At 42.7% G+C, this 25,725-nt stretch overlaps 1 protein-coding gene and 1 long non-coding RNA gene across 4 annotated transcripts in view; one reads left to right on the top strand and one right to left on the bottom strand.

Moving 5' to 3' along the window:
• ADAMTSL1 (ADAMTS like 1) overlaps window positions 1–9,987 on the bottom strand; it is a 1,156,072-nt gene extending 1,146,085 nt beyond the window's left edge. For 2 of the 3 annotated variants that reach the window (XM_033920609.1, XM_033920600.1), the window contains exon 1: window positions 9,866–9,981. In XM_033920609.1, coding sequence (XP_033776500.1) covers window positions 9,866–9,958 — 93 coding nt within the window. In that variant the 5' untranslated portion in view covers window positions 9,959–9,981. Of the gene's footprint in view, window positions 1–9,865 lie in introns of all 3 variants that reach the window. The other variant, XM_033920627.1, reaches the window with a different exon arrangement.
• LOC117348462 overlaps window positions 9,784–25,725 on the top strand; it is a 58,161-nt gene continuing 42,219 nt past the window's right edge. Inside the window, exon 1 of the long non-coding RNA XR_004536994.1 lies at window positions 9,784–9,896. This is a non-coding gene — a long non-coding RNA (uncharacterized LOC117348462). The remainder of the gene's footprint in view (window positions 9,897–25,725) is intronic.

Below are 25,725 nucleotides of genomic sequence, written 5' to 3'. Positions count from 1 at the left end.
AAGGTTCTCAATAACAAAGGAAGTCTTCGTATTTTTTCACTTTGTCCTTGCTAGATGGAATTTGGTCTTATCTTCATTTAATCTAAGATGACTGGCACTTACCCATCCACTAATTAAGGAAGTATACTTGTTTTAACCAATTTATAATAGAAACCATTGGTAACAAGATAGTAATGTGATCCACATAAATAAAAACCTGAAAACCTGCATTTTTCAGCTTAGCTCCCAATAAAAACATAAAGACATTAAATAAGATAGGTGATAAACGGGAGCCCTGTGATACCCCACAAGTTGCATGGAGTTCTTCCAAAAAACTGTCCTACATTTGGACCCGATTCTTAAAACAGCGTCCCAATTGTAGGTGGCGGTAGATTCTGCCGCCAACTAACAGACCAATTGGAACACACGTTTTCTTTTTAATTGATAGGCATCTGACTCGCACCTAAGGAAGCGCCTATGCATGCCTACGGACGCCTAAGGCCAGAATAGGCATGACACGCCAGAAGTGGCCTTAGGCATCCATAGGCGTGCCTAGACACTCACCTTAAATGTAGGCCTGTAAACGCTGGCCTACATTTAAGGTGTCTGTACAAAAATAGATGTGATACCGGACACAGCAGTTACCGGTGATCGACATGTGGTAGGTACCTGTTTTGCAGACACTTACCACGGGAGGTGCTGCATCCAGAATTAGGCCCTTTGACTCAGTGGCATAGTAAGGGTGAGCGGCGCACGGGGTGGTGGTGCCCCTCCCCTGCCCTCTTCCCCTCCCCCTTGCCGCGCACGCCCTCCCTTGCCGCGCATGTCCTCCCTTCCCCCTGACTTTTTCAACTTCCCCGTCATGAGCAGCATGCCCACATTGGTGTCAGCTCCCCTTTGATATCGGGCGCGGGTCCTGGAAGTGAAGTCAGAGAGAACGCCAATGCCAACGCGGGCAACAACCTTGCACCAGGGAAGTAAAAAAAAAAAAAAAAGATACGGGGGGAAGGCAAGGGCCGTGCGGCAAGGAGAGGAGGAGGGGTGCCATGCCCTTAAGTTAGACCATGCCTGGGGCAAACCGTCCACTTCCCCACATCCTCATTACTACACCACTGCTTTGACTCTATTCTCCTAATAATCAGCCAGCAGCAGTCAGTATTTATTTTTAAATGCTTACCATTTCTGGCTAGATTAGCCTCCAAGATTTAATGCGAGGCCATATGCGTGAACCAGCATTGAAAATCTGGGGCTAATTTCACTGGGGCTGGCCACCAGAGATTATGCGGGTCCCAGTCAATATCTAGTCAGGACCTGCATAAGAGAGTAATGTGGACCCTGGCTCAACATCAGCTAGGACCAGCATCACTTGTTTTTTGGCCGTTTTGCTCTTTTTTTACCCTTATCCCTTAACCCCCTCCCCCCCAAAAAAAAACCTCCCCCCAACTCATGAGTCAGAAATCCCCCACCACCACCACCACCACTCCTCTCTGGGAATGACCCTGTGACTCCCTCGTCATGGTCCAGTGGGGGCATTGGGGGCAGGAGCAAAGCCTCCTCGCTCCTGCCCCTTGCCGCTGCTTTTATCTTAGCATCCACAAGGAGCAGCAAGGGGTCTCGGCAGTCTTTTTTTTTTTTTTTTCTAAGCAGTGTCCTATATTAATGCATTTAGCTTAGCTCGTATGCAGGTCCAAGCACTGAATATTGTTGGCACCTGCTTAGTTCCTAGTTCCTCCTTAATGCTGCCGCCAGCGCTGCCCTTGACCTATTAACTTTTTTGTTGGGTGTTCTGTGATGATATTCGGTGTCGCTGTCTAGTTAATTGCCACAGAAAATCACCACTTACAGTAGGTGGTAGTCAATGATTTAAGCAGGCAGGAGAGGGTTTTGCCCGCTTAAAATGCTTTGAATATCAGCAGGTAGACTGTAGGATCTAGTAGTAAGGAAATCCTTGAATCATCGTAATACATTACCAACTATTCCAATATTACTTAAAATCTGTAAGAATTGTGATCAACTAAATAAAAAGCGCTTGAGATTGAATTGCATGAGAGCTTGTTTCCAGAACTTGTCAATAATCAAATATCTTATCAAAGTTTTGTTCTGAAATCTGCATGAAATGAAGACTGTGAATCATGTAATACACCAAACTGTTCCAGTTATTCTACTAACTGCTGCAGCCAAGCCTTCCATAATTTTGGTAAGAAAAGGGATGGAGGTTCCTGGTCTCGTAGTAACATCATTTCTAGAGGTCTTGAGATATTTTATTATCGGGGTGAGAATTTTTTTTCACACAAGGTCATTTGAAATCTACCTACTGACAAAAAAGATCTCAACCAAGATAGGATAGCATCTTTCATAAGATAAGTAGGATAGGCATCTAAAATACAACGTGATCCTGAAAATTTTCTAAAAAACGTATTCACTTCCATCCAAGAAACAGTTTGAAAGTACTCCAGATCCTGTCTATTGCTTCCCTTACAAATACATGTTACTCCATCTGAGTATTTGTAGAAAACCACTTAGTGATATTTTTGTGGTTAAATGTACACATAGGCACCTTAGAAGAGCGATCAAGATGATAAAGGGGATGGAACTCCTCTCGTACGAGGAAAGACTAAAGGGTAGAGCTCTTCAGCTTGAAAAAGAGATGGCTGAGGGGAGATATGATTGTAGTCTACAAAATCCTGAGTGGTGCAGAACGGGTATAAGTGAATCGATTTTTTACTCCATCAAAAATTACAAAGACTAGGGGACACTCGAAGTTACAGGGAAATACTTTTTAAAACCAATAGGAGGAAATATTTTTTCACTCAGAGAATAGTTAAACTCTGGAACGCGTTGTCAGAGGTTGTGGTAATAGCGGTTAGCGTAGCTGGTTTTAAGAAAGGTTTGGACAATTTCCTGGAGGAAACATCCATAGTCATGAACATGGGAGAAGCCACTGCTTGTCCTGGATCGGTAGTATGGAATGTTACTATTATATGGGTTTTGGCTAGGCTAGATGGACCACTGGTCTGACCCAGTAAGGCTATTCTTATGTTCTTATTCTGTAAATTTAGGAGCACAGTTAAGGCCACAATCTATCCCCATTTAACTATCTTAGAAATTGCTGCAGCTTTTTCAGGAGATACGTTGGGACCTCTAATGAAGATATGCCAAGTTTTGGGGCATGATCTCAACCAGGTCCAGAATTAGGAGCCCCTTTATTTGGACCACTTTTTTTTGTATCCACAAACGATGTCAAGTGTGGTCCTTCCTTGAAATTGGACCAGTTGACATGGAATTACCCTGTATGATGCCTATAAAATGGGCACCAAAAAGGACAGCACTTGGCACGGTTCTATAAAATGCCTTCAAAGTTATGCACATTGTATAGAATCATGCTTAGAGCCTGTACGCATAACTAACATTTAGGTGCGCACAGTTAGGCCAGTGAAAATCAGGACAAAGTACCTGCGCCTAAGTTGTGCACAGATCAGACTTGCAACACACCTACAACACATTCCGAAAATCAATTAAAACCGCTCTATTTGACAAATTCCTTTCCTAATCAGATGACCTCTCTCAGGTATTCTTTCCCCTTATAACCCCAATGTATTATGTAACATCTTTTTTCTCATGTATTCTTTCCCCGTGTTTCTCCAATTTATTATGCAACATCCTTCCTCTTGCATTTTGTAATTCGCCGTTTGTCCAGCCTTCTTTCTATGTGAACTGCCTAGAAGTCACTTTGACTATGGCGGTATAGAAAAATAAAATTATTATTATAACCGTGCGCCTAACTTTTTTAGGAATGTCCTTGATCCACCCATGCTTTTTTAGGAATGCCCTCGATCCCCTGGCCTTGCCCCCTTTTGAGATTCGCACACGAGAATTTACATGCACCACTTTATAGAATAAACTTAGAAACATTCTGTGTGTAACTTCTAATTAGTGCCAATTACATAAAGAACCTCCACCCCCATGACCACATCTCTCCTGCACTACACTCAGCTCACTGGCTACCTATAAGCAAACATGGAATCTTCTAAGGCCTAGTGCTAGCCCACAAAGCCTTCTATCAGAGGGTGCCAGACTACAAATCAACAAAACTATCTCCCTAAACACCCAAATGGCCTCTTCGCTCTAAGGATGAAAAACGACTTGGCAAAACCTCCAGGTCATTCCTTACTCCTTGAAGCAGCTCGCAAACAGTCCTTCCTACCAAAATTATGGAAGCTTTTACTAGAGAATGACACGGTGACAAAATTCATCACCGTTCCCATCCCCGCGGATAACCGCGGGAAACCATCTTCATGTCATTCTTTAAGGAGAGAGGATAGAATCAGAGTATAATTGGGCACAACCACTGACCCGCAAGCTTTGCTTTGAAGAATGCTGGTGTAGAAGGACCGAGGTTGAAATAGACACTAGAAAATGAGATGGGATTATTTCCCGCGGTTATCCGCGGGGACGGGAACGGTGATGAATTTTGTCACCGTGTCATTCTCTAGCTTTTACCCACTCAGATCAGAGCATTGGAAAACTTGATGGACTTCAGGAAAGCAGTTAAAACCTTCCTCTTCCAACACCCCAATTACTTCCCTCCCACCCACTGATGTAACTAAGGAAACAAGCACACATCCACATTAGCCCATGGGTGACACTACAGCCCATTAGCTACGGCATCAGACATTCGACTGACTAAGCTACCTGACATTCTCATGTTTTTCTGTTGTATCTCTTCACCCCCGATTGTTATACTAAACTTGTCTGTTACTTCCCCATGGTGTAACCGCAGTCCCTCGCCCCTGAACTGTTAACCCAATTTATGCTCCGTTACTTCCCTAGCGTTGTCACTGTACCCCCCTCCTGCATGTTTAATTGCTTTTGTATGTTTACTTGTAACCCGTTCTGAGCTTTCTTGGCGGATGGGATATAAATCTAAATAAATAATAATTGCCAATTATTGGCACTGATTAGATTGTTAAGCAATCAAGTTGTACATGCAGATTGGCAAATGCGCACCAATTTGTGGCAACCAGCGCTAACACATTCTCACGTTGTCACATGGAAAGCCTGTATCATTATAGAATTTGACCATGACGACCATGAAGCAAAACAGCCATTGGCTACCATTATCTACACACAGTGGTGTAGTGAGGGTGGGAGGTGCCCACACACACAGAATTGCACCTTCCCTTCCTGGCCCCGTGACCCTGAAGTGATTTCAGAAGGAGCCGGGCCGGCGCAAGCAGCAGGCCAGAGTAGTTGCTCATGCCGGTGAAGATTTAAAGAGGTTTGGGTGGGGGGGGGGGGGAAGAAAGGTGCAATGGCGTGGCATGGGGGGCAGAGAGATGCCGGCACCCCCACCAAGATGGCATCCGGGGCAGTCCGCATCTCCCACTCCCATCCCCCCCACCCCTTACTATGCTACTGTCTACACAGGTCAAAATTCAGAACAGCACCACATCACTTTCAGAGAATCTTGCACATTGTGGCATCCCAAGGCATTTGAGAACACCACAACAGGGAGGTCTAATGCAAACAATCTGTAGCATAAGAATTCACAGTGCAAGCTTTACGGGTCTCTCATCTTGCCTAAAGTAATCATGTCATGCATCACTGCCATCCCGCAGTATACAAATTTTCAAGGGTGGTACAGTACATCCATGCTACACTGGCATAGGCCGAGGTATGCTTTATCTTCCCTTCTGCTCTGTGCCCACCATAAATGACACAGTTACTGGCTCCAAAACATGACAGCTCTTTGGCAGCCTGAATCCATTTAAAAGGCTGATTGGCAACAAGACAGGTATCTAGGCAGGACAATGGGTTCATGGATTGATTCCTAGGCAAATGAAAGTTTTAGAGCTGATTTGGACAGGGCACCTGTTTCTTTATATTTGTGCTCATTCCACAAAAATATTTCACTGCACTGGTACAAGCTAAAATTAATGGAAATCCCTGCCTAAGGGAGACAAAGAACTAACATATGCAATTTATGCAGGGTCGGTTTAAGATTTGTATATTGCCAGAACTCTGGAGGAGTATGGGGGAGATTTGCATAGCATCTTGCCCCACTGTACAATATTTGAGGTGGGTAATTCTATATAGGGTTCATAATCAAAACTTAAACATGTCTACAGAGCATTTTCATCCAAGAGCCTAAGTCGGCCCTTGGATGACGTAAAAGACAGGTCGTCCCAAGTGCCGATAATTAAACCAATTGCTGGATGTGCCGCAGGACTTTTTATGACTCCGAATGCTGCTGTGCTCCCAGAGCTGAAAGAGGTGTATCTGGAGGAGTAGGTAGAGCAGTATGTGGGCGAGACGGGGGCCGATCTATACTTAGTCATCCTGCAGGGATAATTGGATGTTTTACTAGACATCCTGGATGAAACATAAGTTAGACAATGTAAAAACAGATATAAGTGTCAAAAAGGTATCCAAAGTGACCAGATAACCACTGCAGAGACAAAGTAAAGACCCACACACACTCCCCCAGTGTTCATTGACCTCCGCATCCCCCCACAAAGATCAGAATAAAGAAAGTACATACATGTCTCCAGAACATCAGCACCTGGTATAGGAAAGCCTAGTAGAGCTGCACATAGGTGTCTTTTTTTTTTTAGTTCAAAATTTTTATTGAGTTTTGTAAAGTGATGAAAATACAAATATGCAATAAAAATATGAAAGGTGTCTTAAATAGCCTGCAGGGTGGGCTAGTGAACCATAGAGAGGAGTAGCAAGTCCCATAAGCCACTCTAACCACTACATTGATGGTAAAACATGTGTACCCACCAAACTACCCCCCCCCCCCCAAATAAAAAAAAAACAACCCCTACTCTACTCCCATATGGGTGCCACCTGCAGCCATTAGGGCTACTGGGGTTGTAGGCAGGTGGGTATAGTGGGTTTGGGGGGGTCTCACCATAACCTATAAAAGGAGTTCTGATGAGATGTTTATCTGGCACCCTTTTTGTGAACTTCACAGCAGTGCCCTGTAAGGTGCCTCAATGCTCTGTTGCAATGTCTGGGTAGCCAGTCCATTACAAGATTGGCTCCTCCCATGCCCAAATGGACTTGGGACAAAATTTTGGTCAAAAATGTGGTATAAAGATATAAGTCCTGGAGGTATAGACAAACAATAGCCTGGATGTCCAGATAAATGATTCCCCCCCCCCAATATTCTAGACTTATTTTTCAAAAATAGGCATTTTCCCACTGCTGACTATGCGCATCTAGCGCCATACACCCAAATCGGACTGAGACGTATATTTTGGTTATGCTCTACCCCATCACCTCAAAAACCTCCCCAATCCTTTTTCTTTCCTATAAGCTGTCTATTAACCCTTTCTTACCTCCTCTTATAAATTTGTCAATCCTTATTGTACAGATCCTTGACATCACCTCATATATTCCCCTTACCTTCTCCCCCCCCCCACACACCATTTCACCACCAACCAATAAATATTACCAGCAGGTGACCTCAGCTCAGCTAATGTTATATCACACCAGATGAATCCAGTTTTCTTCTATCTAAAAGTTAGTCATGATATCATTTCAGAGCAGAATTCTAAAATTTCTCTGCTTAGCTCTTTATCTGTTCAATTACCATGTTCCCAATATATTCACACATGCACCTCTAAACTTTGCTTGGTGTGCTCGACTTTAAGAATAAATGGGACATCCACATGGGATCGAGTTAAGGAACTGGATCATTATCACTCATAATTGATGGGATGGGTCAGAAGAGTGGGCAGACTTGATGGGCTATAGCCCTTTTCTGCCGTCATCTTTCTATGTTTCTACCAAACTTTGTTCTTAGGCCTTATGATGAAAAATTTAAAATGTAAAAACCTTCACTAAATAGATGTATCATTTTATTGAAAGGGAACTCACTTCATTACTTCATTCACACATATTCCATTTGATGTTACCTTAGATGCTCTACGGAGCATTTTCAAACCAGAATGTTTTAATATCTCCGAGTGAGAAAAAGTGTAGGGTTTTGGTTGTTTTTTTTTTTGGGGGGGGGGTTTGCTTTATTTGCAGACACAAAACTGCTTAAATAGCAACTTTTTTATTATCCTCTTTAGGGCTGGTGGCTAAACCCACCCAATCGATAAATATCTATTCACAGCATCAGAATCTCACCCCTGCTAGTTAATATTACTGAGGAAACACCCTGAAAGGAAAAGCTGACTCCAGGAAAGCAATTCCGCCAGACACAGAGGTAACCTCATCACTGCACGGCTGGGAACGCAAGGACCGGAAAGAGACATGACCTTCAGGTGAAATTTGGAAAATATGGTTTTTCCAGAGGTGACCCCATTTGTCATACAGATCACGAGATCAGAGTCACAAGCATTCGAAATACTGTATATTGGACTCCCTGAACAATCTGTAGGCTGCATCCTTTGAGACCCTCCCAATACTTGGGTCCCCCAACGTTACTTTCTAAGTTCAACTGATTTTTAATTAAAAAAAAAAAAAATACACCGTAGTAATACGCATAGCTACTTCACACTATACAGTATGGGACACACCTGTACTGGACAGCAGTGACATAGGGCTCCTTTTACTAAGTCGCGTTAGCGGCTTTAGCACATGTGACTTTTCATCACGCGCTAACCCCCGCGCTGGCTGAAAAACTACCGCCTGCTCAAGAGGAGGCAGTCCATAGTTTTGTTCAAGTTTCACTACATCCTCGATCAAGCTGCGAGCCCAGTTAAGAGGCTTTGCTACATCTCTAGGGCCCTAATGCACAAAAGCTTTCACTGGAGGAGTGAGATAATCCAAACAGTCGAGTAGCTCCAAGGGTTTTTAAGCGTCTATATTTCTTTCAGGAGTTCTCATTCAGCTTAATAAAAAATGCATAACCAGGGAACGTATTTTCAGGTTCTTATTTTCAGTTTCTCTTTATCGGGGGGGTTGTTTGTTTTGTTTAGATCAGGGTTGTCAAAGTCCCTCCTCGAGGGCCCCAGTCGGGTTTTCAGGATTTCCCCAATGAATATGCATGAGATCTATTTGCATGCACTGCTTGCATTGTATACTAATAGATCTCATGCATATTCATCGGGGAAATCCTGAAAACCCGACTGGGGCCCTCGAGGAAGGACTTTGACACCCCTGATCTAAACAAAACAAACAACCCCCCCCCCACCCCCAATAAAGAGAAACTGAAAATAAGAACCTGAAAATACGTTCCCTGGTTATGCATTTCTTACTATTTTTTTTTTTGGGGGGGGGGCGTTGCTGTTATTTTTTTTTTTTTTTTTAAATCAGCAGGTCTCCAGCTTCACAATCAGAAGGCGCAATTAAAACGACAATGTGACTTAAAGACAGCTAGCTTACAAGCAAGAGGTAAAGATCACCTGCCAGCCTCCTCAACTCAAATGCAGGAGAGAAAAAAAAAAAAAAAAAAAAGTAGAAATCTTTTTTTTTTTAGTTCCAATCTTTTTATTGAATAATGAACATATACAAAAAAAAAAACCAAAAACATTCGAGAACAATCAGAGTTCACAAAAGCCACAGAACATGAATCTGTAAAGCATAACATACATAAAAGAACCTATGGTATCATATATATCAAAATGATTACATAGATTGTAAGTACTCGTCAATGGGAAGTAGAAATCTTTTTAGCTGAAGCAGATTGTAAAAGATGAACCAGTTAAATGCAAAAAGCTTCAGGTGGACACTGCAGTGGCAGATCCGAGCTCGCTTGGAGGCACTGAACAACACGTGCAAACAGCAGCCTCCCCCTAGCACCCCACTGCACCCAAGAGAGCGAGCCAATTTTAATCCATCCTCCACATGCCCCCCGCAGACAACCAGCAAAGAAATAAAACTAAACTTAAGCAAGCAGAAGGAAAGTCAGGAACGTCACAGCAACTAGTACCTGGTCCGGCGAGCAGAAGATGAGCGCCAAAGTGAGTCCAAAGAGGGAGGACGCGATCCTGCGCTTCGGTGGCTGCCCCGGCGGCACTGCCATGTCCCCCCCCCCCTCGCTCGAACAGCGTCTTATGTCACGAGGAACAGGGAATCCCCCCTTTGCCCCCCCCCCCCCCGAGGGTGACACGATTTATTAAGCGAGCTAGCAGCCCAAAGGGATCGGGCTTCCTGCGGATTTTACTGTCAAGTTGTGTGTGGGGGGGGAACCTGTGCCCCCTCTTCCCGTTCCCCCCGCGAGACCCAGGCAGTGCCGAGAGAGACAGCTCGAAAAGGGTCATCCGGCCGCATTTATTGCCCGAGACACGTTGGTGCTTTAAATTTATAAGTTTGCATACCAGGCGTGCGTCAAAGAGGGGGCTCGCCCACCTTGCATTTCTTAAAGCGATACGACCGCTGGGCGCTATGCGAGCCCAGTGATGCTGTCCCGTTTACCTCGGGGACGGGGAGGAGAGGGGGGGGGGGACATCTGCGCGCGCGCGGGTCTGGGACTAGGCGCTGCGCTATGCGCTTATCAGATACATTCTCTTCGGATAGCAGCCAAGCAGAGAAGAGGTACTCCTTTTGGGGGGGCATCTCGCGAGTTTCCTGTAGTCTCTGCAGAGGGATGGGTTCGGATACAGTCTACGGCTCTGAGGAGGGCGCTACTTTTACAAAAAACATGCTTCCAGATCATATGCATAGTGCGTTGACGGGGAGGGGATGGAGGCTGACCGGGACAAAGTTTTACAATGAATTTTAAAATCGCGAGCGCTGATTTCGAAGAGATGGTGGGAGGCACCAAGGAGCGGGAAGCAATAAGTAAAACAGTTATTTCGATTTGTACATGCTATTCCGATGAAAGGTGATTCCACCTCCTTCAGCTACTCCTTACTGGTGGGTACTGGATTCTGCAGAACCCCCCCCCCCCAGTCTCCCTTTCTCAACCTGCTAGTTTAAGGATAGTTTACTTTTGTTTAGTCCGAGTTGCAGTTCAAACAGTTTAAAAAAATAAAAAAAGGTTCATTAAAATAGCTCTTTGTAGTAAAGACTCGAAAAGCGTATTCCCGGTAAAATGTAGGATATAATCGCCCTACTTGGTTTGACTGACGGTTTTGTATATTATTATTATTTTAATTAAAAGGTTAAGAGACAGCTCTTTTCATTATAGCCAGGGGGAAAAGCAGTGACCTGCAGGAGGCATTTAATATCCTAGATCTTAAACCAGGGGTGTCAAAGTCCCTCCTCAAGGGCCGCAATCCAGTCGGGTTTTCAGGATTTCCCCGATGAATATGCATGAGATCTATTAGTATACAATGCAAACAGTGCATGCAAATAGATCTCACGCATATTCATTGGGGAAATCCTGAAAACCCGACTGGATTGCGGCCCTCGAGGAGGGACTTTGACACCCCTGATCTAAACATTATCAAGTTCCACCTCTCTGTATAAGCAAAACTCGACAAGGGTTGTAACTTATAGGAGATTGTCTGTCAACGTGTTATCTTTTCACTAATTCTCAAGGAGGCTGTATGATTTATTGGCCTTGGGGACTAGCTTTTTATTTTAGTTTTAAAAATGTTATTTTCCACCTACAATGCATTTACACAGACATCTTCCTCCGCTACCATGCCCAGTGGCTCCTCCATATGAACTACGAGAACACATGTGATTTTTTTTTCATATGTGTTAAAAAAAAAAAAACAACACACCATGACATCGTGAACCAGTGAAAACAAAAGCGAGCTTATTCTAGTTTCTGCTTGCAAACCTGTGCCTAACTTTTCAAACTCACGCTGCATTTCTCAGCATTCCAAACTGTATAAATATTAGTTATTGTGCAAGCTGTAAGGGGGTTGGTCCTTGCAGCACCAACAACTAAAAGTATAAGGAGGAGGGAAAAAAAAGGAGGGAATTTCAAGATGTCATATTTTTCGCAGTGTGTTTAAAGATCTGTCCGAAATCATAGTTTGGGGGCAGAAGGTACAATAAAAGAGGTATGCAAGGTATGAAGTATTTGGTTGAGAGGCTGCTGCCACGTAGTGCAAATTCAATTTATCTTCCCTTCTCAGGCTACAAGTATGCAAACTTTGCTTCTGAATGACAGACTGTCCTTTTGAGGAGTTAAGTATGCAGAATGCAATACCTAAGAAGCCCGGGTGCTCTCGAAGTGGCATCTTTCTGTGTTAAGTGCCGCCACTTATACAGCAGATTTTAATTACTCTTGCAAGTGGCCAAACCAAGTTTCCTTTAAAAACAAAATAAAAAAAACGCACACATTCCAGATGCGAGTATCCGGGCTCGTGCGGCTCTGCGCTGGGACCACTGAGTGTTTTGTGTAAGTCCTGTGCTATCTGACCGTACAGCAAAGCTGGGTTGTAACTCCTACACCCTATTTTTCGCCGAGATCAGATCTTAAAGTCCGATAGGTTCTTAATTTCAGGCACAAGACACACAAGTCAGGGGTAGGCAATTCCGGTCCTCGAGAGCCAGGTCAGGTTTTCAGGATATCCACAATGAATATGTATGAGATGGATTTGCATGCACTGCCTCCTTGAGATGCAAATCTCTCTCATGCATATTTGTTGTAGATATCCTGAAAACCTGACCTGGCTCCGGCTCTCGAGGACTGGACTTGCCTACCCCTGACCTAAGTGATATGCTGGGCAGCGGGTTTCAGGGGAACTCTATAGATTATACCCAAACCAGGTTGATTAAATTCCCTGGGGGGGGAGCCTACTACCTACACGGCTGTTCTAAGTCATCATCCTCAGCTTGTGGAGGTAAAATCCCCCTCCAAGCAAACGCACTTTGAGGGAGCGATTTCCCAATTGTCCCATTTTACCACCAGCGTAGCCCTAAAAATTGCAACAGTTATTTGTGTGGGCGTTCGGAGAGAGGGAATACATTAGTCATACCCTTCTGAAAATCCCATGTATGTGAGCTTTTTTTTGGCCCCTGTCCTAAAATACAACTCACCCATTCCCCCCCCCCCCCGCCCCCCAACCCTGCAAGGCCTGGTTAAAACTGCATGGGCTGTGGGAGCTCGTGCCTACTTTTTACCATATAAGAACAGGATCGACGATATTGGTATTTAACCAGGTAAGGAGTTTCAAAAATTAACCTTTGAATTTTTGAGTGGAGTGAAGGGCAGAGCAAATTGGCTCCCTTTGAGGCAGTCATAAGTCAATAGCATCTGTCTGTCATACATTCTAGCTCTATAATAAAATCAAAATGCATCTCAAAAGCACCAGACAACTTCAGCTAGGTAAGCAGAGTAATTTACATGGTTTAATTTCTTACATGTTTTCCCCCTAAGAAATATAAATAAAAGGAATGCATTTTAATGCCTTTTTTTTAATGGAAACATTTTGTTTTGTTTGTTTTTCCTTTCTGGAGAGGAAAAAAAATGATTAACCTTCTAAAATGAGGAGCTACTGCAGGTTGACTGATTCCAGGTAGGGAGTTATTCAGCCAAAGCCTGGTTACTATGCATTCCACATCTTATCTACAAAAATATTTGGCACAGTGGTTAGAGCTAGAGCCTCAGCACTCTTAAGGTTGTGGGTTCCAATCCCACACTGCTCCCAGTGACCCTGGGAAAGTCACAATCCCTCATTTCCCCAGGTACACTAGATAGTGTGAACCCACCACGACAGATAGGGGAAAATGCTTGAGTACCTTAATGTAAACCACTTCTTAGACTAGAAGTGGTAAATAAATAAGTAAAATATGCAATACAAACAGCAGAAAATAATTGTGGCTGCATCTAGAATTATCTTAAACAAGTCTAGCCATCATAGCCAAACTCCCTAAATCTGAATATACTAGCCAAAACATCCACCCCTTACATGGACGTACTAGCCTGCCAACTCTCATGCACCGCACTAAAAGAATCCATAACTTGCATGCTCTGCTACATAACACCAGGGAATTGGAACTCAGCAAGACCCGAATTAGAAGATTTTATATACTAAAATTCACTAACAGCAACTTACAACCTAATCCTAGGAGACCTAAACCTCCATCTCAAAGACCAATCCTCCAAACAAGTAGAAAACCTACTGTCATTCCTCGAAGCCCTAACATACAAGATTTTAGACCCACAAATCACACATGAAAAAGGTCACCAACTAGACATAGCAGCCTTCATGACCCAACAGCCCTTACTGCCAGAGATTCAAACATCAAATGGAAAGGGGTCTAGATCCCTCTGGTCAGACCATTACACATACTCCTTCAACCTAAACTGGGCCAAAGACAAAACCAAACCAAAACCCCAAAGATCGACCTACAACTCTCGTAAATACAGCGACCCTTCCAAAAATTCTGGACTAAAACAGACGCAGCAATCCAAGAATGCAACCCCAAGGACTTTATTTCACAATGGTGCAAGCTAAGTACAGCTACCCTAGACGAGCTAACCCCAATACAAACAAAAATCAGAATTAGCAGACGATTAGACAAATGGTTCACGGCTAAACTAATCTTCGCAAAAAGCAAATTTGACCACGTCTCCCCGCTTATGTCTAAGCTTCACTGGCTCCCAGTAATCCTTAGGGTCCACTACAAATGCGCCTGCCTAACCTTCAAATCTCTACACGGCACCCTTCCTCCCCTTTTTCCACTCTCCTGGAACTCCTCGAATCCCAACACCACCAGATCCACTCAAAAATCCAAACTATCCTTTCCCTCTAAAAGGCATATCCCAATCAAGAAAATCAGGGACATCCATCGTCTTCAGGATCACCGAACTGTGGAACATCTTTACTGCCCCGCTTCGGAGTCTAGCCTCCCTCCAACTCTTCCAAAAACATTTGAAAACTTGGCTTTACTCTAAAATATAATTGACCTCTCCCTATTCGATATATTAAGACCCTCTAAACTTTCTCTTTACTAAGTCCATCTACTTTCGTTGGAGTTCCTTCTCTATCAAGTCCTGTAAACTGTGTCGAGCTCTACTTCTGTGGAGATGATGCGGAACAAAAAAAAATCAGAAACATGGTCCAACCCCTGTGGCCTGAAAGTAGGACAGAATTTATAAGTTTGGTGAGAGATGAGAAGGCTTGTGTGGGAATTTTCTCGTATAGGTAGGAGGGGAAAGGGTCCAAGGTGCAGTTGCAGGATTTCAACTTGAGGCAGAGTTAAACAACCTGGGAATTGGATACGAGCTCGAAGGCGGTCCAGGATCTGTCTACTGGGATATGGTTGGCGACGGTTAGTGTAGGGTTGGAGTTGGTGGGCACCAGAGAATTGGAGGAGGGTATTGGTGGGAACGAGCGTTGTAAGATAGTGACTTTCTTGTTGAAAAATTTTGCTAAATCGTCGGCAGATGGAGAGGGGAGTATGATGGAGTCATGTTTGGAGGATATGGAGCGCCAGATGTTAAACAATGTATTACTTTTTTAAATTTTTATTGTAAATCGGCCAGATACTTGTTGCTGGTCGGTATATTAAAAGTCAATAAACTTGAAACTTTGGTTGTTGGATCTGGAGATTTTGTTACCGTAGTAGTTCTTCCTTGCTATTTTTAGTTCAGAATTGTAGGACTTGATATTAACCCTCCAGGGCTGTCTGTCTGTGGGGGATTTAGATTTTTTCCATTTGCGTTCCAGTATTCGACATTTCTGCTTCAGTTCTCTGTGATATGGAAGGTACCAAGGGGCCTTGCGGGAGTAGGAGACAGTTTTAGTGGATAGTGGTGCGAGGGAGTGGTAGGTGGTCTCGGAGAGGGTGATCCAGTTGGATTCAGGATTTGGAGGGTTAGGAATGGTGGAAATTAGGTTGAGGAATTTGGTCCAGAACAATTCGCTAGCCATTTTTTTTTGGGAAGGTAATGGAGTTTGAGGGACGAGGTGGGGATCCGAGGTGAGATATGAAAATGGGGAGGCAAAAAGCCCCAAGGAAGTGGTCGGACCAAGGTCATGTTCCCAGTGAGTGTCATCGACCGAAGTTTTGTAGTTGGTAAGATCGAGGAAACCGATGATGTCTAATAAATATACCCTGTGGTGGTTTTATGACATATCACTTGCCTCCCTTTAAACTCCAACCCAGAAGCATCAGGCCATGGCTTTGAGGTCAATATCTGTCTTATCATTCCCTCTGTAATTCCCCCACCTGAGCACGGTATATTGATGCACCTTCTTGACCAATTTGTCTTGACTTGATTGTAAGCTCTTTTGAGCAGGGTTTGTCTATTCTATGTTGTGATGTATAGTGCTGCATATGTCCAGTAGTGCTATAGAATGATTATTAGTAGTAGTAGTAGTAATGATCCTAAATATTATTTTAACACAATTTTATGCATATAACCTGACTTTCTGTATGCAAGTTGTATTCTGATTTTTACATAGTAATGAACTGCTTTTGCATCTCGTTACTATGTAACCTGTGGTGATATACATTTCACTGCGGTAATAGGCACCATATTTAGAGTTAGAGACCTGTAAATTGCATTAAGGGGCAAATAGCATGACTTAGTGCCCTATGATGAATTCCCCCTAAGTACAACTATGTTAGTGTGTGCTAGCCACTAAAGATGCCCATTCCTATGGGCATCTTTGTTTATTTTTTTTTTTTTTTTTAAGTATCACTCACAACCAACCAACAGTTCTGAGTGAGTTACAATCCAACAACTCACCAATCTGCTGATTTTAACCACTACAAAACCTTCAAAAAAGAAACAAACCCTACTCTTCAAAAAAAATACATAAAACCAATATAACATAACCAGATCTGTCCCTAGCTTTACCTGCAATACTACCTACTCTTTAGCAAATTAGAAAATGTTCAAACTTATGTACTTCTTAATATCATGACAATTCTTATGTAAACCGCCCTGAACCACAAGGTAATGGCGGAATAGAAATCACTAATGTAATGTAATGTAATAATCAAAACAAAATGTACACAACACAATAAAAATGATTCACTTAAATAATTTCTACTCAATCATTTACTAAAACATTTATGGAAAAGCAAAGTTTTAACCAATTTCCTGAACTGAAGTAAAGTGATAGCATTCATTATATCCAATAGTAATGCATTCCACAGTATTACACCCTGCACAGTTAATAAAGCATGCCGAATGCCAACCAACTTTATCAGTTTAATAATTGGAACCTCAAGACTGTTCTTGTCTTCAGATCGTAAAGCGCGACAAGGATAAAAGAGAACTAAGTAGAGTTGGACATTTGTCCTTCAACAGTTTAAAAATTACACAAACTGTTTTAAACTCTATGCGATAAGCTTACCCCCTCTTTTACTAAGGCACCCTAGCCAATTTAGCGTACACTAAATATTAGTGTGCACAAAATGCTAACACATCCATAGACTATAATGGATGCATTAGCATTTAGCGTGCACTAAATCGGATAGCGCGCCTTAGTAAAAGGACCCCTTAGAGCAGGGGTGTCCAACCTGCGGCCCAAGGGCCGCACGTGGCCCCGTGAAAGATTTTGTGTGGCCCCGGTCGAGGGCGATGCAGTGTTTTTCTCTGCTGCCCCTGGGTGTTTACCGTCTTGCCGGCTCCCTCCTCTGTCTTGCTGCAGCGTTTGCGCATTTGTGCGGCCCCAGAAACATTTTTTTTTGGCCAATGTGGCCCAGGGAAGCCAAAAGGTTAGACACCCCTGCCTTAGAGCATTAGGCAGCCAATGATGATCACACAAGATAGGTGTAATGAGGTCAAACTTGATGCTCCCACAATCACGCAAACTGCCGCATTTTGAGCCAATAAAGAGTTACAGTAATCAAACATAGGTGTCAACATTGCCCCAATAACCATTTGAAAATTCTTGACTGACTGATAATATCTTAACATTCTTAGCAAACAAAGTCTAAAAGAAGACCTTGGAAATTACCATCTTGACTTGCGGCTTAAAAGATAGCATTGAATCCAATATAAAATTCCAAGATATTTACACTGACTTGACATTGGAATCACTATATTATCCAGCACAATCTCTGATGGAAATAAATGCAGATGCCTTTCATGACCAATACACATAATTTTGTTCTTTCCAGTGTTCAATTTCAACTTACTCTCCGTCAACCAATCTTTGCTCGCACGAAAATAATTCTCAATCTGCAGTTGGGCATCGGATATCGAGTCTCTCACTGGTATTATAAACTGAATATCATCGGCATGGAGATGGAAGGGTACTCCCAGGGATTTCAGTATTTGACATAGCGGTAGTAAATAGGTGAAGGGGCATAATCAAAAGAAATGTCCAAGTCCGATTTGGATGTAGTGTGCTAGTCGTTCAAAGTCAGCAGGGCATAAATGTCCATTCTCAAAAAAAATACATCTAAAACTATACATTTTTTCAAAAATCGTCCATCTGTACGTCCTACATGTTTGATCATCCAGACTGCCACTATGTCTATCTTTATACCACATTCTCGACCAAAAATACGTCCAAGTCAGAAACATGCAAAACAAGACCTTTTGGATGTGAGAAGGGCCAGCTAAGTGATGGAATGGCTTCCCAGACATAACAAGAGAGCAGTAGGGCACCTTAAAGGGCACTGCTGTGAACTTCACAAAAAGGATGCCACATGTATATCTCGCCATAACCCCCTTATTGCGAGCCCTCCAAAACACCCCCAAAATCTACTAGATCCCCATGTCTACAACCCCAATATCCCTTATGGCTGCAGGTGGCAGCTATATGGCAGTACAGTAGGATTTGGGTTGTTTATTTTTGGGTGGATTCACATTTTCCATCATGAATGCAGTGGTTAGAGTGGCTTATGGGCCTCCTCTCTATGGTTCACTAGCCTCCCCCCCTCCCCTCTTAAGCCACTTCTGTGCAGCTCTACTAGGCTTTCCTATGCCAGGCGCTAATGTTCTGGAGGCAGGTATGTACGATTTTATTCCAATTTTATGGCGGTGTGTGTGTGGGGGGGGTCAGTGATCACTGGGAGAGTGTGTAGGGGTCTGTACTTTGTGTCTGCAGTGGTTATCTGGTCACTTTGGATACGTTCTAGGCACTTAGACCTGTTCATAGATCACCTAAGTCACAATGTGTAAGTTCCATCCAGGCAGCCTCGTCAAACTTTCGATTATCCCTACAGTATGACTAATTCTAGGTCGGCTCACATCCTGCCCTAACCACCCCTTCAAAAAATGCCCCTTTGAGCTCTGGGGCATTCAGAGGCCTAAAAAGTCTCTGGATACGTCTAAAACCCCGTTTTTGATTATCGGCACTTGGACAACCTGTCTTTTAAATTGTTCAAGTGCTGATTTGGGCGAGTTTTTATACATATTTATGTTTCGATTATGAGCCTCATAATGTTTAGAGTGCACTAACCCACTTAAGACCAGATTCTGTAATTGGAACCTAAAAGAGAGGCACTTTTACATATGGTGTGTATTACATGTCAGTCACTCGTATGTGTCCATTAAAGAATCACGTTTTGCGGTGCCTAACTTAAAAAAATTAGGCACCTGTAATGTAGGTCAGGGTTTTAAAGACCTACATTATAGGGGGACTAAATTCTGTAGATCATCACACCTAGCAGCACCTAAATCACCTAAACCCAGTTACTTTACTGTTAGACACCGCTAGGCGTCATGTGATAGGCATCTATCTTTTGAACATTCGCACCTAAAATAGGCCCCTATCGCCCAATTAATTTTTTTTTTCAATTATGAACATGTTAAAGCTCATAACTGAAGCCAATTAACATAGACACCTAATTATTTAGATGCTTAAATTTAGGCGCCTCTTATAGAATTTGCCCTTTAGCGCCCTTTGATGAAGTCCCCCCTTAAGGCCCTAACAGAGCTCGATAACTTCCTCTCCCAGTTACTAATAAGCTGGGTTAACAGTAAAACGGATTTTTCTGGGTTTAACACCCGAAGCAGTCAGCAAAACGCTGATTGCTGCTGCCTGAATATCGGGCACTGTATTTAAAGCAAGTAGGAGACATTTTTTTTCAGTCAATGCATAATTAAGGGCTCCTTTCACGAAGGCGCGGTAGCGGTTTAACGCGCATAATATCGCTACCGCCTCCTCTTGAGCAGGCGGTAGTTTTTAGGCCAGCGTGGGGGTTAGCGCGTGATGAAAAGTCACGCTCGTTAAACCCGCTAGCGCAGCTTCGTAAAAGGAGCCCCGAGTTTTGGAATTCATTGATACAGGATATGGTAAAAGCAGCTAGCCGTGTATAACAATTTCTATAATGTGCGCCAAAGTTTTATAGAATTGTGTTTAGCGCTGCACTACTCAGTGCCTTTTAGGCACCATTTATAGTGCCTCCTAGGAGTCAGTTAAGTGCTCCAATGTTAACTCTGCATTAACCAGTTAGTATGCTCTAATGCAAACACACTGCCGGTTAATGTTTCCTCACCTGTTCTCTGCCCATGACAAGCCCCCAGCAAAAACTATTTTTTGGGGAAAAAAAAAAATGATAATGTACAACTTAGCACATACTAGGGTCTTTTTACTAAAGCCATAGCAAAAATGGCCTTAGTGCATCCCTTACGCCAGGGGTAGGCAATTCCGGTCCTCGAGAGCCGGAGCCAGGCCAGGTTTTCAGGATATTCACTATGAATATGTACCAGATGGATTTGCATGCACTGCCTCCTTGAGATGCAAATCTATCTCATGCATATTTATTGTGGCTATCCTGAAAACCTGACCTGGCTCTTGAGGACCGGAATTGCTTACCCCCTGCCTTACGCGGTTCTTTCCAATGTGAGAAAGCCACTCATGCTGAGTCCAGAAAAGGGCCTAACTATTTCCCTTATTTAGTAGTTGGGTCCTGCCCAGTGCATCCCAGAATACACCAGGTGGGCCAGGGTGCCACCATTTTGATGATGATGACTCAGAGGGAGGAGGGAAGGATACCTTCTCCCTCTTCCCTGCTTGCCTTTAGTTTCTTCAAGGTATGTTGGTGTTGTGGGGTGGGCCCCTAGGCCACTAAGGAGGTGGTTAGGCCTTCCTTGTGGAACCTGCTTCTGGGGGAGGTCTCTCAGGACCTGCCTTGAGGGGTGGTCTCTGAGGTCGCCTTGGTGGGGGAAGGGGTCTCTCACGGCCTGCATCACATGTCCCTTGGTGCCTAGCTCACGGGTTGGGTCAGGGATTGCGTATGCTTGTGCCTGGACCACCAGAGCCAAGGTTTTCAGGGAAGTCTGTTCGGGGCAGGGTAGGTTGGGTTGGTTGGAGAGAACACCCCTTCTCACAATCAAACCTTCTAACGCTACCACGGACCTGGCATTATTTTTGCCGGTGCTAAACACACTTGACAGCAATTTTTTTTAAAAGCATGCTGCGGAACATTTAATGACCTAATATAAATGCATTTAAATGTGGTCTGCACTAATAGTTTTGATGCAGGCGCTGAAACCATTAGAGTATTAGGCGACACACTAACGCCAGTACTAATTGCCTTTAGCATAGGTATTAGGTTTGCGAATCGGCCCATAGGAAAGGGAGATTAAACTAATTTGATAGAAACTATCTAATTCCAATTCACAACGGTCACTGGCTTTATGTCATACAACTGACTTGTCACTGTTCTGCATCCATAATTCCTCTTTAACCCTTTCAGGACCATAAGGATCGTAGGCCAATTTTTGTGGTTTTGACGACATTTTTATGGTAAAAAGGGCTTGCAGATGCCAAAAAATTGATTTTTTTTGTGAAATATCATTATTTTTATTTAAAAAAAATCACACTTCTGGCTTATGGACAGTGTGGCAAGTGAATCTTCTCGTCAATCTAGCAACGACGCTAATGAATGAATGTCGGAACCAGTTTGTTTACATAAAGGCAGTATCATATGGAATCCGTACATATCAAATTTAGAACTGTAGACTATCCCAATCAAAATTTATAGGATTTTAAAGTTATGGGACAAATATGTCCCTTGGTCCTGAAAGGGTTAATGGTCTGTCAAAGCTATCTCACAGAGCCTTTGGTAGAAAACTGTCAAGTTTGCCTGCGTCTACAAATGTGCAGCTCACTCACCCTCTTCCAGAGTTCTGTTTTTATTTATTTCTTTGACAACTGCCTTCCTTTCTGGCAGCTCTCTGCTTTTTATTTATTCAGACCGTACTTTAGTCCTTGCTCCGACTCTCACAACATATCCCCAGAGAAATGCCAGACTTGCATTTCTAGCACCAACCATGGCTTCACTTTCCAGGCCATCTGTCTCCTTTGCAAGGTCACTGGTAGCTTCACACATCTGTCTCCTTTCAGACCCTCATCCATTAGCGAACCAACCCATGTACAAGTCACTAGCAGATTCCCCACTGCCTCCTACCTCAGTTCTGTCACCTCCTGCACCATTCCCAATGACTCGTCTTGTGAACTCTCCTGCCTGAGGCCTAACTACTCTCATGCTCCCAGCACAGTCATCCTTTCTCTTTCTAGGGCCATTTTATGCAACTACGGTTCTCCGTTTCCAGCCTTGTTGGCGTGTGCCAGCTTATTTTGTAGAGGCCCTAAACAAACCCACCACTGCCATAAGCCACTAGTAGCAGTAAGAACTGTCACAGATGCTCCCACATGGCACTTGCATTCTGGGCCCCTCTTCTGCAATTAATCCGTGATACAAGATGCTAAGAGCTGTATTCTCCAGGGTCTTTATCCAGTTTATTTATATATCTATATCAGAAATAGAGGTGGGCATCACAGACCTCGGAAGATGCATGCCATTTAATAAGCTATTTTCATTTTTAGGTCAAATTATTAATTAATTATAAAAATATATTACAGTCTATCTTTGCATCAACAGTCACATAAGCAGTGGACATCAATAACAGTGAATAGAAGCTGAAAAATATTTTTTTCTGAGAAAAGAAAAAAAAAAAGTAAAACAAAAATACACAAAGATAAGCATTATAAACAAATATCTGGAACAATAGATTATCAGAGCAAGACACTGGTTCTCTTTATACAATATATTCCCTTGGTGTGAGGATACACTGTACTTCCATTCCTATGCAAATCTCTGGTATATATATTCATTAAGGATATTTTGAAAACCTTACCAATTGGCAGCCCTTAAAGATTGGGAGAGTAATACCACTGCTCTAGCCTCCCTACTCTTACTGCCCAGGGACTAAAACAACACATTCTATATTGCTAGTCACCTTATTTGTAATTTTGTAACAAGTGCCCCAAAAATTTTTATAGCACTTATTTCTTGGCTTTTTTATGCAAAAAACACATGCCTTTATAAATTGGCTTCCAGTACTATCCCCATTAATATATATATGCTGTCACACAAATTTGTGTCTTCCGAGGCAGGCATTAATGTGTGCCTCTACTCTATGGGTATATACAAATCATTTAAAAAGTACATTGCAAATCTGGCCAAGCTCTCCCAAAAATTTTGGAAAAATTTTGTTAGAGGCTTCATCCTATCTTAATTTCAGAAAACTGTTAAAAGGCACAACTATTCGATAAGTTGGTATCTTAATGCATCTTGTTTTATCGTAATAATTTTTTTTTTCATATTTTAGCCTGATGTATTTTATCTGCATTGTATGTTTTAGCTCTACTTTTTGTGAACTGCCTTGAACTTTCCCGGTATGGCGATATACAAGAATAAATTATTATTATTATTAAACCCTGCCCAAGGAATTATTACAGTAGGGCTGCATCAGTTCTGGTCCTTGAGGTCCTCAGGTAGACCAGGTTTTCAGGATATCCACAAAGGATATGCATGAGAGCAACTGGAAGCAGTGGCACCAGGCATCGCCATACTGTGCGCTGCCACTCTTCCCTGCTATGCCATGCACCCCCCATCCCCCCATCATACTTCTTGAAATGTTGGCCGACGCAAGCAGCACCTTCCATCTGCTGCTCATGCCAGAATCAGCACCCTTCTGACATCACATCCTGGCCCATGACCAGCATGAGCAGCAAGTGGAAGATTCTGCTCGTGCTGGTGGACATTTAAAGAAGTACGTGTGGGGGGGGGGAGGAGAAGAGGAAAGGTTATGGCGTCCCCCCCCCCAGCAAAGATGGAGCCCAGGGTGGCCTGCCCTCCATTACAATGCCACTGTATGAGAGACATTTGCATACCAAGGTGGCAGTGCATACAAATCTCTCTCATGTATATTTATTGGGCCCAATATTCAGCACTATTTAGCCAGCTGGGAACTACTCCCAGTCAACTGTATAGCACATAGCCAGCTATCCAATATTCAGCGGGTGATCACCAGCAATCTATCGCTGACTATCCCATATGGCAAATAGCTGGGTGACCGTCCATGTCGCACAACATATGCCAGTCACTGCCAATATTCAGTGGTTTGCTGGCTTAGTTCAGTGGCCAGATAGACCAACCTACAAAAGCAGGTCTATCTTTGGCCACTAGTTCTTAGTTGGCCAGCTGCTGAATATCAGCTTAGCTGACTATGCTTCAGCAAGCCAAATTTAAACTAGAAATTCAATGCTGGTCACCGGATATGGCGCCAGCATTGAATTTCTGGTTTTGCCGCCGACCGCGGGAGACAGCTAGCTATCTCCTACAATTTGAATATCGGGCAGATTGTGAATATCTTGAAAACTTGGCCTGTCTATGGACCTTGAGGTCCAGAATTGAATATCCCTGGACTACAGAACAGTAGGCGTTTTCAGTGCATCTTGTTTATATGTAATGTTTATTAAGTAGTTTTGTTTATGTTGTTTGTCGGTAGTATTGTTATATGTATGTTGGTTGTATTGTAATATGTTTATTAATAATACCTTTATTTTTCTATACCGCCATAGTCAAATGGCTTCTAGGTGGGTTTTGTACTATGTTGTTTTATTGAAATGTGTTGCAATTTGTTATTTCTCATTTGGATGTCTTATTGTACTCTGCATAGAACTTCAGGATATGCGGAATATAAATTTTTAAAATTAAAAAAAAAAAAAAAATGTATACCTCTTTAAAATAGCTATTTTTCAAACAAAGCATGCTTTACATATGGTGATCTCACAACTTGACTACTGCAATTCATTGCATCAAGGAATAACCCAAAAAGAAATTAGAAGATTGCAAATCATCTAAAATACAACTATTAAAATATACAAAGCAAAAAAATTGATCATGTCACAGCCCTCCTAATAAAATCACATTGGCTACCAATTATCCATAGAATCACTTATAAATGTTGCTCACATTTAAAACAAAAAAGACTTTACATTCCCCAGGATTCCTCGATAGATTAATCATTCCTTACTGCTTGCCCAGAGCACTCCAATACAGCAATCAATGCATTCTGACTGTTCCCTTACTATGTCACTATGACACCTCAAGAAAAAAAATGTTTTTTCATTTACTGCCCCAAGTCATTGGAACTCTCTCCCACTATATCTATGCAAAGAGACACGCACCAAGAAATTTAAAACAAATCTAAAAACATTCCTATTTAAGGATGCCTACGATCTGTATCTTCCATTAGAAATAGATAATCAACAAAGGAAGATCATATAACCCCCCCCCCTCCTTATTGAGCTGATCTTTTTTTGTTTTTCTATCCTATTACAAATTGTATTTCTCCCTATTTTCCCACTTGTATATGCGTTTGATATTGTTTACGTCTTAGTTATGTCTCAATAGGTTTTTTTATATTTAATATTCTAGTTTTGTACACCGCTTAGACAACTTTTTCTAAGCGATATCAAATTTTAAATAAAATTTGAAAACGTCATAAAATTATCCTCATGGAGGGCATTTCATGGAATGATCATCATGGTGAATACATTGGAATCTGTTCGGTGGTGGTGGTCAAAAAGCAATAGAATGTTGGGAGTTTTTAAGGAAAGGAATGTACAGCGCTGCATACGCCTTTCAGCGCTATAGAAAATGGATGTTGTGTTGTTGTGTTAT

The sequence above is a fragment of the Geotrypetes seraphini genome, chromosome 1, assembly GCF_902459505.1.
Source record: "Geotrypetes seraphini chromosome 1, aGeoSer1.1, whole genome shotgun sequence".
Taxonomy (NCBI): Eukaryota; Metazoa; Chordata; class Amphibia; order Gymnophiona; family Dermophiidae; genus Geotrypetes; species Geotrypetes seraphini.
Note: the sequence above shows the minus strand (reverse complement) of the source record. Positions and strands in the feature narration are given on the sequence as shown.